A 17847-nucleotide genomic window follows, 5' to 3' on the forward strand; every position below is an offset into this window, starting at 1 on the left:
ACTTATTTGCGGTCGCAACGCATCGAAATATAAACGAAAAATATTATTTGATTTAAAAAAAACTTTGTGCTTTTAATATTACTGGAGAGGTGCTTTAGAAAAAATATAATAGTATTTATTTGGAAGTAAAATGACCACAAGGTAGGACGACATGTTTTATTTTAATTCTTATTTCCTTTCTATTTATTTAATATTTGAAATAACTAGCTTGCAATATCATCTACGAATCTACATATATATAAGATAGTACATAAAAGTAATTCATTTGAATATTTTATTATAAAACTTATTAAATCATCTATCATCGTTATTTTGTTTTTTGAAAATAGATTTTAAAATACATTATTAGTATTAAAATATAGCCGATAGGAATTTTTATGAGTTTTCAAAAAATACTTTCCGAAAAACGGTTCAGTTTTCTAAATCTTTGACAATTTTAAAATCATTTTTCGCCTTTATAATACGAATTCCGTGAAAACTGGAAGCTTAATAGCGTTTAAAATGAGAACTTATTATTTGTTAGATTAGTTAAACTTCTATTTTATATACAATTTATGTGAAATGTGCTAATTTTGTATTGGTTTTAAAACTAATACAAAATATACGAATAAAAATTAGGATCTTGAAATAGAAAATGTTTTTCATATTTATCTTCAAAAGTTTCAGTTAAAGGTTTCCCACGATTTTCTAAACCTTTCCAATATTCATTATCCATCTTATTTTGTTTGTTCAATAACTTTGCACGTAGTTATTTAGATTCCGCAAAAATCTTCCTTTGTTTTACTTAATACATGTGAACTGTGAGTATACTTACATGTCATTGAATAACTCAAGTATATTTTTATGAAGACGAAATCAATATTATGATATAAAATATATCAAATGTATACATGGTATCAGACCAGAGACACGTCATCATTGTTAGCGATCGTTCTGTGCGCCTGGTAACTGTGTTTGCCCCATATACACATTTTAGGGTGATTGTACGCATCTAGCGTCTCTCTCTCTCGTAACGTTTTCACCCTAAGTATTTTACCCTTCCTTCATTCCACCTGTTTTCACGTTACCCCCCGCCTGTACTCTTCGGTCACGAAACCTTTTCGCTTTTCTGTTCTCCTAATACAAGTTGCCCCAGGATGACCCGATTTAGACGTTCCAAGGTGATTTGTTTTCTGAATTAGGTCACGTTTATAGACGGAGAAAAGTTAGCTGACATAAAAAGAGTGAACGAATTCTTTAAAATTAAAGCTTTGGTTGAATTTAAATCAATAAAAAAATAAACATATTTAATTTTATTGTAATAAATGCGAAAACTAAAAAAATACGTGATTTTTTTTTCGCAAATATCAATTTGATTATTAACAGTTGACGTTGCGATTACATGATGATAATTTTTGAAACTTTTGTTTTTCATAACGAACATTTTCATCAATGACAGGTTATTCAAAATGGCGCTGACAAAATATAACAGCTGATTTTGACCGTCGCGTCGGTGATTTTGCATTAATTGATACACTTCTATTTCCCATTTAATTGCATCAAATATTTTTAAAAAGATATATAAAAACCAAAGAACAAGTGTAATTACGATAATAAAAGTCATTCAATAAAATTAAGCATGTAGGATTTCTATAAATATGTTTTGAAAGGGTCATCGACCTAATAATACACATAGACCTTTTATAGTAAAACGTTTTTAAAAGTAGTGATACGAAAACGTACCCGTAGTTACCGAGTTTGTTTATTTACACCAGGGTTGCATTAGGGGATACTGCATATACTACAAAAATTGGCAAGATACCCATTTTCGGTACATAAAAAAGTTTGTATTTAAATGTTTCCGAACAACATTCGTTTTTTATGGATCGCAATCAGATTCTTTCGTTAAATTCCTATAATTTCTGCCCATTTATTTATTTTAACTGGATGTTGCGGAATGCTAAAATAATATGAACTCATATTTATTATATTTTTCAACCGTATTCCTACAAATGCACCCCTGTTTGAAAGAAAAGCTTCGTTTTTGTGACGCTAGGATTAGTTTAACATTAAAAATAAATAATTATTAGGTTTTGATGTTAATTACTTAAAGCTTTGTCAATCACATATAAACAAATATTTGCCAATGAAAAGTTAGGCTATTATTTTTACAATGTTTATCTGAAAGGTTTTCAAGACACAAGCAGGCATTTTAGTTTAGATTCTAAACTTCAAGCACACGTCACACCCAGCTGGCGGTCAAAAAACGACTAAATATGCGTTGGGCATCACTGAACATTTGGGCATCAGTTAAGTGTGTATGTGTATTAATAGGTGGATGGAAGGGAAAAGGCATACTCTAGTAATACATCTGCACCGTAGATAACAAAATATAAAGCAAATTGTTCATTATAACAGGTATTGTAAATATTTTATTATTTAAGATGTCTGCTGAAGAAATTTATTTGAAAAGAGAATTGACCGGAGTTGGAACATGCTCAGGAAATTTATTTGATACGCAAATAGACCCAGGTAATATTTTGAACCAAAATAAACTCTCCTTATAAAATAGAAGGCATTGAGCTAACTCACACATGTACAAAAAAACTTTGTCTAATAATGTTTACAATATAAGATTAATCAGATTATAATCATAAGAGTATTTAGTCAGACAAAAAAGAAAAATCCCTAATTTGGTTTTTAGGTATTAAAAAACATGGTTTCAAATTTAATAAAAAAACTTAACTAAATGTTATTTAATATAGAAACCAGTAAATTAATTTTTAAGGTACTGTTTTAAATCAACCTGGAATTGAAATTGAAACCTTAAAAATTATGGATTCAAGGTCGTATTCAACTAGCGAGATTGATGGATCTATGCAACACAAGTAAGAAGTTGTATGATTACTCAATGATATGTTATGTATACCAATACAATGTTATAAAAAAAATATTTTTCAGGCAATTCTCAAGAAAAATGACATGCGTATCGTCAAATTCATTGAATTATGCTCACAATATAAATGTTTTGGAGCATATGCCAGACTCTTTATTGCAGTCATCAGGATTGCAAAGAAAAATTGTAAAATCGAATAATCAGTACAATATATCTTACATGCAATCACCTAAAGTAGAACAAACGGAGAAATTGACTATAAACTCAAATGTGTTTAAGGAAAGACACGACGGAAAAGTAAAGGACAGCCTCCCGCATTCAGATTCTTCAACAAGTTTAGACTTTTTTGCTGAAGGAGAAAGAATGGTGTCCGAATTGTGTAATATTTCTACTGAAGCACATCCCGAGATGCCAGAGTTATGTAAAAGCAGTAAAGAGTTTGCATGCTCTAGGTGTTCAAATACTAAAAATGAAGTGGATCAAGAAAAAATATATGATGAGTCCATACCCATTCAAATCATAAAGTTGGCTGTAGAGGCTTGTACTGCAGCAGAGAATATTGCTGTTGCGAACAAGAATAGACCGTGCTTTAAAAATATTCAAACCATTTGTGAAAAAACTAGATCTAATGTTCAAAAGCCGGATTCTGCTGTAGCGAATTTGCATTCTCAGGGCGTTCCCTGGGTAATTAAGAATTTTATTTTTTCATTTGTTAGAATTCTGGATGGTTGGAAAGGTATTAAAGAACTTCTTTGTGAAAAACACGAAAGCTTCAAAAGAATCGAAAACAAGTATTACAATCCACAAATAAGGGAGAGCTTTATAGAATGGCAAGTTGCTACAAATAATATGTTAGATCATATTTACAAAACATTTAAAGCCTTAGATAGTGGGTTTCAAGCAGAACAACAAAGATATAAACAAAATGCCAATGGAATGAACTTTTCCACAATGCAAAATCAGAATAAAAAACAACAAGCAAGGCAAGTAGGAAATGGCGTTGTAGTTCATCCACAAGCGTACATTCCACCCTCAGTACATCATTGGGGGGGGAATACTTCTTATGGGACTTCCCCATCCCCATACTTGGCTCCAGGTTCGCTCTGCGGAAAGACGTTTCCTCAGTGGACCAACTTGACGGCTTTATCAAACCATCCACTGTCAATAGTAAATAATACTTCTTTGGTAAGGAATGATATTGAATCAAATAGGAGTTCTTTAGTAAACACAACAGAAAAACAAGAGGAGACAAAACTAGTAAATAATGTAGATAACTCCGCAAAAAGCTTTGGTAACTGGAATAAAGAATTTTCATTCAAATATCAGCAATCTCTGGTACCCAGTAATTATACAAAATTAGAAGATAATTCAAATCAAAATAAAGGGACAAATGAATTACCAAAATCTGTTGCTTTAGAATCAATGTCTTTAAATCCTGAACCATCATTCGATCGTAATGAAGTTAGGGAAGTTATTCCGTCTTTGAATGCTCATTACTGGGCAAATGAAAAAAATTATACAACAAATAAATGCTTTAATGATTCATTTAAAAATTTTAAATACAGCGAATCAGACATTCATCAAAGAAGTTTACCTATTCCCCAAACAGCACCAATTACTTCAAACTTTGAATCAGATAATGATATACATGACCCTACTAAAGTGTATATGAAGCCAGGAAGTTACAATATTCCTATAAAGCACTGTGAAAAATCGCCAGATTCAGAATACGGTGCTCTAGAGACGATGACCGTTCATAATTCTCTGATTTCCAAAGCAGCGGCCCCCAAAGTATTGAGCTTACCATTCTCTAAAGCTCCAATCTCTTCATTTCCTCCGCCCTTATTTGAATATAACAGCATTAATAAGAAGCCTCAGCCCATTGAACAGAATACCAACACTGGGAATGCTTATTCACAAGGATTGGGGTTCAGTAACATGTTTCCCAACCTGAATACGGGTCACCATACATATTATGATAGAGAATGGGAAGCAGCAAAGCAGATGGCCCCGAAACTGCTAACAAACATCTATAGCAAACCAAAAACGGATGCTGAACGATTATATGAAGCTCTTACTCCTCCTGAGTTTGTTGATCCGGCGAATAAAGCTTCGGAAGAAGTGCGTAACATGTCATCAATAGATGGGATCAGTTGGAACAAAGTTTCTCAAAACCTTTTTGGTGAAATTGCACAACCAATCAAGAAGTTGACGGAAGGTACAAGCAATGTTAATATAAATAATTTGATAAAGGCCGACAGAGAAAATAAATTTGCAGATTCAATTTTGAGTAAAGAACAGAATTCCGAAGAACCACAAAACGAATCTCAATATAAAAGTAATGTATTCTCCGTTCCAAACAAACAGAAAGAAACGATTTCACCCAAAGAATCAGTATCTGGTGATTCATCATATTTAGAAAGGGAATATCAATCGTATGGTGCAAGCAAGAAAGTAAAAAAGAAAAACAGTAACTTGGCTATTAAAACTCCTACCATTAAAAATAATGAATATGCTTTATCTAGCGGATTGAAAAGAATGGAAACCATTTTATTCTCATTGTGGAACATGGATAACAAGGGTGACAGCAAATTTGGACTAGATATTAGCAAGGTCTGTACAAGTCACCTTCATTTACATATCTTTTGTTTTTTCGGGGATTATTTAGTTTGGTATGAAAAATGAATTTAATTTGTAACTAATTCATCGTAAGACTTGCGTGCTGCATATAAACCTGCAATTTACGTAAGTGCCTCTTGCATTTGTAATTATGAACTTGCAAGTGTTTTGTGTATAATAAATTTCCATAAAGTTATAAGAAAATTATTATTATTTGTCTTTTCAGTTTTGGTGGAGATTTAAGATTTTGATTTAAGAAAAATGCAGTTATCAAACTATTATTACAGCATTCATTATGTATTATACATTTGAATAACTTGAGAGTAATATTCCTTTATTTTTTTGATATCATAAATTTATCATTAAAATAGGTATTTTCCAATTTTTATACTTCTTTTTTTTACGAGTTGGTATATTCAACAATGTTTGAGTATGTCCAAATGTTTGCAGACAGGCTTGACTGTCTCAAACATTGTAGGTTTATAAACCACGATTATTTATTCATTCAAAATTACACTCTTTTACGTGTTCTCAAACTTATTAAGGCTTTTTGGGCTGTGCCCGTGCTAAGCCATAATAATTAACAAGAGTAAAAATACATAGTCAAGTAGATTAAATTATAAAAACATGTAATGCTAGAAAAAAACAATCCAGAAAAATAAAGTATAAATAATTACTCATCAATTATACAAATTTATTCACATATATATTACGTAAATATTATTTTAATTCGGTCTCAGGGCGGACATGTGTGTTTGCTAAATAGAACCATAACAGGTAAAAAGGTTTTCACGGTCACTGTTATCAATTTGTTTCTTCTTTTTTGGGTGATACCGTGTGTGTTGGATTTGTTCCGACGTTTTGGCTACCATTGCAGGAGCCATCTTCAGGGTAAACTGAGTGTTTTGTAGAAAAAAAGCATGTATAAAAAAGACGACGGGCTGAAATTAAACTTAACATGGTTCCCAACACTACATACTACAAAAATGAATAGAAATGCGCTTACTGCCGACTGTGACACGGTTCAAATTACTAGTTCTTCAACACATACTTTTTTTCTACAAAACACTCAGATTACCCTGAAGATGGCTCCTGCAATGGTAGCCGAAACGTCGGACCAAATCCAACACACACGGTATCACCCAAAAAAGAAGAAACAAATGACTGGGAGAGACTGCAGCACAGTAAACAAAAAACACCTGGACTTAATATTTTAAATTACATTTTTCATTAAAAACATTTTTTTTTGTGGATTTTTAGGCTCCGCACTTTTATGAAGTTGTAAAGGACCCTCTGGTATTTTCGAATATATTGGACCGAATACAAAAATCATATTACACAGATGTCCACCAAGTAGCGCACGATATTCGCTCAGTTTTTTATAATTCATATGAATACTTAAAGGTAATTTTTAGTTAATATCATTTGGTGTGTATTGTGGACCAAAAACCTTTGTATGTACATAAATTCTGATTTAATACATATTTTTTAGGTTTACCCAGATGAAAAGTTAAGAGCTCAAGTAGATGAAATGTGTGCCTATTTCGAAAAACTTTTTTGTGAAGACATTTTAAATATAAGCCCCGCTGAGAAAAATAGAAAAACAAAGAAAAAATCCGAGTTTTTTGATGAAAAGCGGATCAATGTGTTTCATCGGGATGGTAAAAAATCATTAGAAAAGGAAAAGTGTCATACCTAAATTGGTATTTTATATTGAGTTGTTTTTTTTAAATGCAATTATTTTTTAAATACAGACTAAATTATGTGAAGATAGAATAGTACCTACACCTTAATAATGAATAATTATAAAACTGTGCAAGAAAATAATATTTATGCGAAATATTACAAAACGTCTAACAAACATTTTTTAATCAGAAGTAAGTATTTTTGATATTCAAAATATTATTATGAAATGAACTAGAAATTAATACAACTAACATATTATTGTTTTAGTTACTATAAGATCTACTTAAATTAAAATACATAATGATTGTTTAAATTTTATGGTTCTTACAAAATCTGCGGTTAAAACACCGTTAAATAACATTCTTTAATGAATTCATTTCATAATTTATTTGCAGTATTTATAAAGAAAGTTTATTAATTGCAGCTAAATCTATTGAATTGATTGGTAAATGTGTTTAGTTAGCCAAATACTAAATAAGCCTGTGAATATATTAATAACTTATTTTTATACAATTTTTATTTAGACTATTCAATAAAAATACTAACATTTAGAATGATATTTGTAGTATGTACCAAAAATCTTAAGTTTTCCGTTTACCATTGTGTACTGAAAGTCATTTTGAAATTATTATCAAAAAAACTTTTATTTGTACAGAGCGAGTGCCTCATGAATTATAGATAATAAGAACTTTATAATGTATGTCACATATTATGCAGTATTATAGGTGTAAAGTTGAAAAATGATATTATTACTAATTCAGAGTTATTAATTAAAATTCCTAAGGCAGGCGATTACTCTTCCTTAATCATTTGAAGAATTATAATTTCTGAGAATATGTATTATATAAAATAATTGTTTGTAATATAATGAATTATCTTTAATCGGGTAAAAGTTTCTCAGCAACTTTTATACCAACTGTGTTATATCTGTGATAGTGATAGGAAGGAAAAGACTAGTCATCAGTTTTGTATTTTAGATGTAAAAAAATGATATTTATTTCATCACGCGTGTAGTAAAACAATTTCATTCAATAGGTTTGTGGTCTGTTTATCTTTATTTTAGGATGAAACTCTATATTTCTGTTTAAATCAATAAATATATTTACTACAAGATTTTTTCATTGTAGTGTTTGAATTTACATTTAATTTTAATCAATGAGGAAGTTCAGTGTTTTTTTAATATATTTTTATTTGTTAATGGACTATCAAACTAGGCCAAAAGTAAATATATCTTTATGCATCATATTATCATCACCGGAAATCTATCACAATCGTTGGTTAATTTAGAACTAGTGACGTTATTTAAAGCAGTTAATTTTTATAAAAAATTCATACATTTTAGAGAAACTTAGCTGTACAATTAAATGCTTTGATCTTTACCGCGTTTAAGAAAACATTTTTTATATCCAATTTCCTATAGCACTGAACTTCCTTATTTGATAACTGGCTCTCGTAATGTTTCTTAAATACATATGCTATTTTAGGTTTATAATAGTGAAATATACTATTAAGTATCTAAACATATTTTTTTCTACATTAAATGAAAAGACATAAGTTGTGTCACATTATTTATTCAGGAAAAAAAAAGAGTTCATTGACTTGTCATAATAAAAAAAAAGTATTATGTAGGTAAGTTCATTCTAAATACCTATTCACAAAGCATTTTGGAATATGATGTAATAAAACATAGTTTTCATGACAAGAGATTGTAAGACTTAATTTTTGACATCCTTTACTAATTTATTATTTGATAATTCACTCAATTTATCAGAAAGGAAATATAGAAATGAATTCTTTTTTAACTGAGAGTGTGTCACGAAATGAGAAAAAAAACAATGAACAGATAAAAGTTCGAAGCAAACAGCACTCAGAATTCAGTTATCTAAAATCTCCTTTTTCCTACTGAACACATTGCATTTCTATTTATGTGTTTTCTTATAGTAAATAAAACAAAAAAGATACATACATATGTATTTATAAAATAGTAAAAATACTATGATTACTATTATATTGCATTATTATAATATATATTAAACAACAAGACTTAACAGTTAGAAAATTAATCTAACCAACAATATTGTACGTAGTTAAAATTGTAACTTTGTGTCAGAACTTAAAGTCTTATTAACAGCTGACGCTCGTTCTTTTAATAACTCAGTTTGCTCTTCCGTTAAAACGTTGGATTTTTTGTCAGAGTTCTTAACCAAGAAATGGCTGATAAATAGCCTCAGACCTTCCCTGAAGGGGCGGAGTTTGGGGGAAACAGCAACTCGCTGGAAAACTTCTAAACAAGTTTGCCAGTTCTTGTGGAGTAATATTGCCAACAGAATCTGTCTCATGAGTCGAAGAGTTGATTTTGTGAGATCAGAAAACTGCACAACCTGAAAAATTATGTTCATTATATTTACTTAGTGTCTTGTAATATGATGTACCCGACCCTTTCATTAAAACCATATTAAGATGTACCATAGAAATATCTTCTTGTCACATACATGCCATTTACCTGGCAACCTAACCAACCGTTATTGTCGACCGGCAGAAAAGTCATAGATTTAGTCTGGTTTAAAGTTAGGCCGGGTACAAAATATTTGAGACTGTTTCTTTTACAGCTCATATTGAGTTTTATTAACAAATAACAATAGATGGAGATCATTTTAGAGAAGGAAATATGGAAGTCTACGCATTTACAAGGTTTATAACCTGTGATCGGCTGGTTTAAGTGGTCACTTTGCATGCTGTGTAACTTTCTGTATAACATCACTATTTTGCCTATGTTTAAACATTGATATTTCTTCGATTCTTACAACTGTTGATTTTAGTGAAGTACAAAGTAAGTTGTCAACAAACATTTAGACACACTCAAAATATTGATTTTCATTATTTTAAAATACTAATAAGGGTTTGATAATTATGATTTAGTTGATTTATAATGCATAATAAATAAATTTATCTAAACAATAAAAATATACCTTGAGAACTGATATTGGTAACCCCTTCTCAATAAATAAATATGTTAGAAATTGTCCTAAGGTTGCTATTTGAAATGGTGGGAAGGTTTCAATCTCTTTCAGTTTATCCCATACACAGTATTGAATCGACATCTGTAATAAAAAATACAATTTCATCAAACAAAGCAACATGATGTTTCACTGTAAGGGCAGGCGAGAGGATAAAACACAATCTTCATCTTCCTAGTCGGTCCCTTAATGCTGAGGATCGTGATCACCATGAACACTTCTGATTAGTCTGTTCCACTCCAGTCTGTCCTCAGCCCGACAAACTGACTTATCAAATTTTAGCCCCGTGGCCACCTTTATTTGGTCAGTCCATCTATATGGGATTCTACCCCGACTTCTCCTACCTTCAACTCGGCCAGACATTATTGCCACAATATTGTGGGGTAATTACTACAACTAGGTAACTTCAAAATCAACATTTTGAGTTAACTACTAAAAACCCATTTTTGTATCCTCCTCCGTGAATGCTACAAATAGACAAGTAGTGCATTTAATCATCATAATATTATTACAAAGATACAAAGATGTGTTTGAGTGGTTATCTAAAAAATCTTGATTTTGAAGTTACCTTCTTCCTTGCTAAAGACCTATGCGGTCTGTTCTTCAGAGTGTTATTCCTTCTGCGAGGTGGATTCCCAGCTGTCCTTCCATCGTTTAGGAGGTCTTCTACGAGGACGAGTCCCGTGGCGTTCGTCCAAGTTACCAACTTACTCTGTCTTTGCATACAGACCTCGCTTCCTTTACATTCATAAATCTCTACATGCACACACGACGATTATTCTGATCTTTGATAAGTCTATCTTTAAGTATTTGTTGAATATGGTCATGCCATGTCTTTCTTGGTTTTTCCGCATTTTCTGTATCCATCCAGAATTAGATCATAAATCCATTATTTAAACCTACTGTGAAGAAGAAATGCTCGAAAGAGTTTTCGAACAAACATAAGATAAAGCTTAAAAACGAGTTGCCGCTAAGATAGGTACAATTTTTCAGATGTTTTGGGCGATGCCATAATTAAAAAAAACATTCCTAACTTTGAGGAAAAAAATGTTTTAAATTTCAAGCAACATTTCGGAACATATTGTCTTTCATTGTGAAATTTTGGTTTTTCACATTGCATTTGCCAGTGAAAAATTTAATTTTATAATTATTGTTTTTTTAATCTGTATTTTACTCAATGTAATGGTGAGTATTCTCCTAAGTATCGTGACTAATAAATCATTTAAATCTCTAATTTGTTGTATATTTTCGTAAAATATTGACAAATACATAACGGGCCGAAAACATTAGCAGTTTCAATATCATCTAAATATTTTAATTCTCAATGGTTTATTTTATTTTTCTATCAATAAAGAGATATTCTATTAAATTAATTTCAACTTTTTAATAATCCAACTCTCACAACAAAAAATAACTGCTTGTACTTCCAAAATAACAACCAAGTAAATCTATAAAATCATCAAAAATAGGGGGAAAAAAATCCAACAATAGCAATATAAACCATTTTAACAATAGCGCCGCGGTCAAGCTTCTTCCAAAATCTGTTCTACTCAATTGCTGAATCGAAATAAACAGTGTAGTCCTAGTTTGTGAAATAATCTTATTATTTATCATGATATGATATTGGTTTATTTTACCTGAAATTTTCTATCATAATCACAATACTTCTGAGCAAGCACCGCATAGAAGGGATTGTAAATCTTCTCTTGTAAACAACAAAAAATAATAATATTGATTAATTCTCTTTCCTGTTGATTCTTGAGTCCCAATTGCTGAAGCTTTTCAAATGCATCCATGTAATTCTGCAAAACAAATTGTTGTACATACAATGACAAACAGGAACAAGTTGGCCGCGATAAGTGAGGCGTAATAATTTAGCCAGTTAAGTCACAAGATATTTAGAATCAAGAAAAACGGTAAGATTGTCAGTTTGGGAAAAATATTTTGTAAAACTTTGCTGGACATGTTTAACCCTTAGACTACTAAACAACGATACAATGTTGTTAATCCGAGCAATAAAAGTCTAACTAGATTGTTGCTGACATCATAATCCCCTAAAAGGTAAATAAATTTAGGAAGCTGTTGCACTTCCCTGTAAGTGGTATAAAATATATTTTTTTAAATATATATATATATATATATTACATAATTTATTTCATTTCGCTAGTTACTGTTTTTTAAAGAAGTGGAATTGTTCATTTAAATCCACTTCGTTATGTAGTGTATACCGTGCATGTTACCACAACAACAGCCTTCGTAAAAAAACATATTTCCAAATAAACTAAAATAATTATTGTACATCATTTTCCGAGGTTCTAACCCCACTCTACCCCTCCCATTTTCTAATAGTGAGTTATTTACAACTCGTTGAAAATGATCCCAAAAGTCGAAATATTTGGGTATATAATAAGAATGCAAACATTTCCTTTTTTATTTTAATATGATCCATATTAAAAAAAAAAAACATTTAACTACTTCCTTGACGATAACTCTGTTTTAGCATTAAGACGTGTCAGTGAAGGCGTTTTAGAACGATATCTGATGTGCATATAATTTGGGAAAGGGCACATCAAACATTAAAATACCTCGACTTTCATATTTTGTTCTGTAAATTTTTCTCAATATCTGCTATAAATTTCTTGGTTAAAATTCCAATTGTTAATATTTTAATTGAATAGTGTGGATAAACATAAAATATTAGTCGATCATAGTAAAGAAGCCGTGTTAAGCCAAGTTTCTCAGTGTTCGGACTGAGGCGGGCGAGGGGGGCGCGGCGCGCGGCATATCAGACTCCCCCCTCCTCGTTTCTCCCCTGCAGAAGTAAGCAACCATTTGATTTGTTAAATATATTTTTTTTTAAATTTATTCGTTCGAAAAAATTATTTAAATGTGCCAATATATCTTCTTGCTCATACTGATCATCGTGGTTTCGGATGTGACAGGGTTTAGTAAACCCCCTGTATACATATGTTTGTATATGAATTAAAAAACATAATATAAGGTTTATCAGATATATGTATGCGTTTGAGAGAAATGTAAAAAAAAGCAGGAAAAGGAATAAATTACCTCTGCTGACATAATGATGAAAAATATATTTTTTCGAAGATCAGTGTTTATTCGCTGTTGAGCTGCCAACTCCATTAACTGGATATATTTTTTATCAGTTGGTTTTTTGGTATTACTTGATTCTTCTTTTTCAACCCTCGATGATCCTTCCCAAGCAGATCCCACTACCCACCACTTTCCCCGTTCATCGGCTGAAAAGAAAAGAAAACATTTTGACATAATTAAGATCATCCCCTTTCTACACCCAGTAGTGTTTAGGGGACTGCATTAGTAAACCAAACGCAGCATAATTCGATCATCTGTTACATGAAGGTAAGATGATCAGTCTTACACTTCGGGTGGCAGTGCCAGATAGATGGCCAGTAACTGTGAAACTGGCGTCGCGGGTTCGATTCCCGCCAGTTGCAAAAGAAAAATCCAAGAAAGATTTTTTACTCAATTGGTCTGGGTGTTGTGGTGTATTTTTCATTACCTCCTTCAATATCACTTCTATCCCACCTGCTGACAAGCCTCAAAATAGAAGCTTAGCGGGTTATTCCATTAAAAAATATGGATATATATATATTTCAGTTCAAAAAACCCTTAAAATCAATAGTTCACATCCACCCTGCCAGGAATCAAACCCAGGATCTCAAGAATGGTAGGCTAGTGCGCCAACTACCACGAAACGAGGCGGACTTATCTCCACTCGGTTTTCTTATTCAGGATCTGAGATTATCTGAGCGCAGTCATTAAATCGAAATCACTCATCCAGGGTTCAGGTTCCATTTCACAAACAGAACTGTATTCTTCATCCGCCTACAAGCATGTATGACATACAAAATACTGCTGTTAAAAAAACACAGTTAAAGGACATTAAACTTGGATCACCTTTCAGTAAGTCTTCTAATTTTATATTTAAAGGAACAATATAATTCCCTTTTCTAATGACGACTTTCATGGATTTCTTTAATTCTTCCATATATGACGGGTCATAATTGGGTATCTTGTTCATGTTGTTGTTTTTGATTGCTAATAAAACATCTAACAAAAATTTCACACGGGACCTGTAATAAAATAATAGTACAAAATAATACAGATTACTAATTATTAATAGTTTTATTAGAATTTCAAATGAATCCACAAAATTTTATTTATGTTTTTTTAATGTGGCCATTAAATGAGTCATTTCATTTAAATTTATGGACTGATAAACTGCTATCAAATGTAAATTAAATTTATGTACCTACTAAAAAGTTATCCAATGTGTGTGAAGCAGAGAGAGCAATTTTTCATATTTGGAACCCCACTTAATTTTTAGTAAAATATAAAAGGTGTTTATTAGAAAAAGTCAAAATCAGACAAAATGTGCCCGCTAAATGGTCAAATGTATGTTATGTAGTATTTTAATTTATAATATGTGTAAAAATATAGGTTTTAGCTAGTAGGTAAATATCACATACTATGAATACCGATAAAAATATATGAAATGGATTTAGAAAAATTAATTGTATTTTCAAAAATCTTAATTTATACTTATTCATATGTTCATCTACTACCTGCATCTAATTAATTATTGTTGGTTATGAATTTTTACAAAGAAATATAAATGTTCATGGAAGCAGAGAGAGAGAAAGGAAAGTAGAGTTGGAGCTATACAATGTCTTCTCCCTTTTATGTACTTTTTATTTAATATTCATATTTTTACTTTTTTATAATTCAATTATTTTTCCCCTCTCCTCCTGCATTCATAATAAATTAGTTTGAAATCTGTAATTTGTCTTACTTTTTTAAATTGTTCTTTTGAACTTTGTATTTATTTAAAGACTGTATGATTTCCTTAATAAATAAATATGGATATTGTGGAGAAATGTTTTCGTACATAACTTTAAAAAAGAAATGTTAAAAAAATATGTCTCTAGAAAAACGCGACATGTTTGGCAGAGATAATTGTGATTCATGAGGATGTTCTATAAAAATTTAAACGGTTACAAAGTTCAAAATTAAAAAGAATCGTGACGTTTTAGGGACGGGGCCAATGCAATGACCGTTTTTGTGGGAATTCAAAATTATAAATTCAAAAGTATACTAATTAGTTTTTTTTTTTTTATTCTACAGTATTTTATGGACCCTTGTTATTTTAAAATTGTAAAAAAAGTTATATTTCCCTGTTACAAGATTATAAATAACTTTATTTTAAATTTTAGTTTTGTTATTAATAAAATAAGATCAAAATGGGGTTTTTCCTATGCCGGCATTTTATTCAGGCAGAGAAAAAGGTGTCTTCTTCTGAAAAACATTCTTAAGTGCCCTCGAGGTGATTTATTACAAAAACAGCGCTATAAATCAATCAATAATTATTATTAATATATAAAACTTATATCGAACCCTTTAGTGGTTGCATCATTAAACTTGGAGGCTCGTTCTTGTGTGGTCTGAATGAATGTTTTAAGAGATAATGGGTCTTCCTTCCGAAGCACTCCGCCAACAGCCCTTAAGGCTACCAGGGTACACTCCACGCTCTTCTCCGATAGTTTTTCCAGCAATTTGTTGAGAATTTCGTACAACAAGGGAGCTTGGAAAATCTGGCAAAGATCAATAAATTCTCAGAACATGTATCATAATTTTTTTAATTCATAAAACACAAACATGTATATTCTTGCCATGATGTATTAATGACTCGACAATATGTACTTGTAATATGGTAGCATGTCTTACCTTAAAACTATATAAATGCGAGATGGCTAATATTAAATTATCTAACCGCTTATTTTCCAAGTTCTGCTCAACTTTCAACATTTCATCGAAGTTTTTTACAACGGTTTGTAAGAAATGAGCACCTAGAAACAAACAGATATTGTTTAATAATAAGAATGGAACATATCTTTTTTTTTATTTTAAAAATACTCAATGAAAGAGTAAGTTGTTAATTTTGAAATTGTTCATGTAGAGGACAGTCCAAATTTGGCCAGATAAGTTTTCATGTATATTTTTAGGAATACTGAGATCCAAATGACCAAGTTGATTAACAATACTTTAAAATTTTCAAAAAACCTTTGCGGCTCAGCATTTGAAATTTTACTAAATATATGTAAACAAACACCGACTTTTTACATTTATCGGTTTCTGGACATACCCACGTATTTTATTGAAAAATTTATGTGTTAAAACAAAATATATCATAGACAGTAAAAGTTTTTCTTTTCAGTCTGTGTAGAAGATTTTATTTTTTTACGTTGGTATAACAGTGAGAAACCAACAGATTTTTTTTTAGTTTATTCAGAAAAAAATATAAGTATTATAGCACCTGCTTTAATCCCAATACATTTTTTAGAATATTGCTAACCTACTCTTACAACATAGTTACATATTAATGACTCCTCTAAAATGTGCAGTAGGTTCGCATACTCTCGCATTCCAACGCGGCATCCCTTCAGCCACCCGCGCTTACTCTATGCCCCCCCCGTGAGGCTCGTAAATTTGTCCTCCCCCCCTTAATTTTAGCCTTTATAAGGCAGATTCCTAGCTCCAGAAGGCAGAGTAATTCGGATTCTCTTCTACCATTTTGCTTACATATCTTCTTGGTTCTCTCTGGTAAAGACACCTACTCAGGGCTCCCCTAGTTAAATCAGTCTGCTTCCTTGTTTGGAACTTTCTGGTACTAGGGAACGCCTTGGCTCTCGCCCCGTAAGATCATGTTATACCGATCGGTCTCTGCCACCTAGTCACTAACCTTATTTGGTTCAACCGGGTACTTTGGCCAGACGTATAATCTGATTACCCAGATACCAGTAATTGTTCCCTACTCAGTGAAGAACGAATGATGACTGTTAGGCCCTTTCGCCAACTTCTGAATGTGGTGTGAGACTTCAGTTACTAGGAAGAGATAGTTCGGCTGACCGAGGCGCCACGTGTTTTGGCCACCCAGATCCATAAATCAACCCCGTGTCGTGAAACAATAATTTGCCGCCTCTCAATCTGTAAAGTCAGTGCTTGTCAAACCGTGTAACCAACAATATTGTATTTCTTTAATTTGCTAGTGCTTGTACTGTATGTAATGTATGAACTAAATCAATAAATATATTTTAAACTAAATAGATATTTTATAAAAAATTAATATACATATTTACATTAACGTTTCCCATTATGTAAAAGAAAAAAAAAAATTGTATACATGTAATGGGGATTGACGTCTTACAATAATGTGTTTATTTTATTTTCAGGTAGCAAAAATTTTCAGTAAAAAACAGTGTTTTCAATCAGTGCTACATAAAAAGGAATTATTTATTTATTTATTTCATTTTATTTGGGATTTTTACAGCTATTACATAAACAAAATAATTAGAAAAATCTTAACAATACTAAAGCCAATTGAAAAAATCCACTGTAAATATAATGACACATAATATATAAGAAAAGAAGTTTAGTAATTTTATTTGTGTGACGTTTGTATTCATGTGTATGTGAATGTGTGTATGCGTGAATGAATGAGGGAGAGGATACATGTGCGTGTGGGAATGAAAGAGGGAGAGGGTGCGTTTGTATGGGTGCGTAAGTATGAAAATAATATATTTGCTTAAAACTTGTAAATTGTATTAAAAATGG

At 31.2% G+C, this 17847-nt stretch overlaps 2 protein-coding genes across 4 annotated transcripts in view; one reads left to right on the top strand and one right to left on the bottom strand.

Moving 5' to 3' along the window:
- mtsh (mitoshell) lies at positions 1-8786 on the top strand. Of its 2 annotated transcripts, XM_088230856.1 has the most exons (6): positions 1-141; positions 2424-2511; positions 2768-2867; positions 2941-5488; positions 6755-6898; positions 6987-8786. In XM_088230856.1, the coding sequence occupies exons 2-6, from the start codon at positions 2424-2426 to the stop codon at positions 7191-7193; spliced, it is 3087 nt and encodes a 1028-aa protein (XP_088086982.1). In that variant the 5' UTR covers positions 1-141; the 3' UTR covers positions 7194-8786. The 2 variants fall into 2 exon arrangements, with proteins under 2 accessions (XP_088086982.1, XP_088086991.1); XM_088230865.1 differs by lacking the exon at positions 1-141 and having other exon boundaries at positions 2684-2867.
- Positions 8736-17847, bottom strand: part of LOC148285084 (nucleolar MIF4G domain-containing protein 1 homolog) — a 19768-nt gene continuing 10656 nt past the window's right edge. For both annotated transcript variants that reach the window (XM_088230844.1, XM_088230835.1), the window contains 7 exons: positions 15961-16082; positions 15631-15827; positions 14134-14309; positions 13264-13454; positions 11835-11999; positions 10150-10281; positions 8736-9561 (listed from right to left, as the gene is read on the bottom strand). In XM_088230844.1, coding sequence (XP_088086970.1) covers positions 9268-9561; positions 10150-10281; positions 11835-11999; positions 13264-13454; positions 14134-14309; positions 15631-15827; positions 15961-16082 — 1277 coding nt within the window. In that variant the 3' untranslated portion in view covers positions 8736-9267. The remainder of the gene's footprint in view (positions 9562-10149; positions 10282-11834; positions 12000-13263; positions 13455-14133; positions 14310-15630; positions 15828-15960; positions 16083-17847) is intronic.

This window comes from Micrasema longulum, unplaced genomic scaffold, assembly GCF_059751315.1.
Source record: "Micrasema longulum isolate JH-2025_06_02 unplaced genomic scaffold, ASM5975131v1 h1tg000066l, whole genome shotgun sequence".
NCBI classification, from domain to species: domain Eukaryota; kingdom Metazoa; phylum Arthropoda; class Insecta; order Trichoptera; family Brachycentridae; genus Micrasema; species Micrasema longulum.

Coding starts and splice junctions, on each gene's coding strand:
- mtsh (XM_088230856.1), top strand. CDS start 2,424: ATGTCTGCTGAAGAAATTTATTTGAAAAGAGAATTGACCGGAGTTGGA. Junction 2,868..2,940: donor GATGGATCTATGCAACACAA/GTAAGAAGTTGT, acceptor AATATTTTTCAG/GCAATTCTCAAGAAAAATGA. Junction 6,899..6,986: donor ATTCATATGAATACTTAAAG/GTAATTTTTAGT, acceptor CATATTTTTTAG/GTTTACCCAGATGAAAAGTT.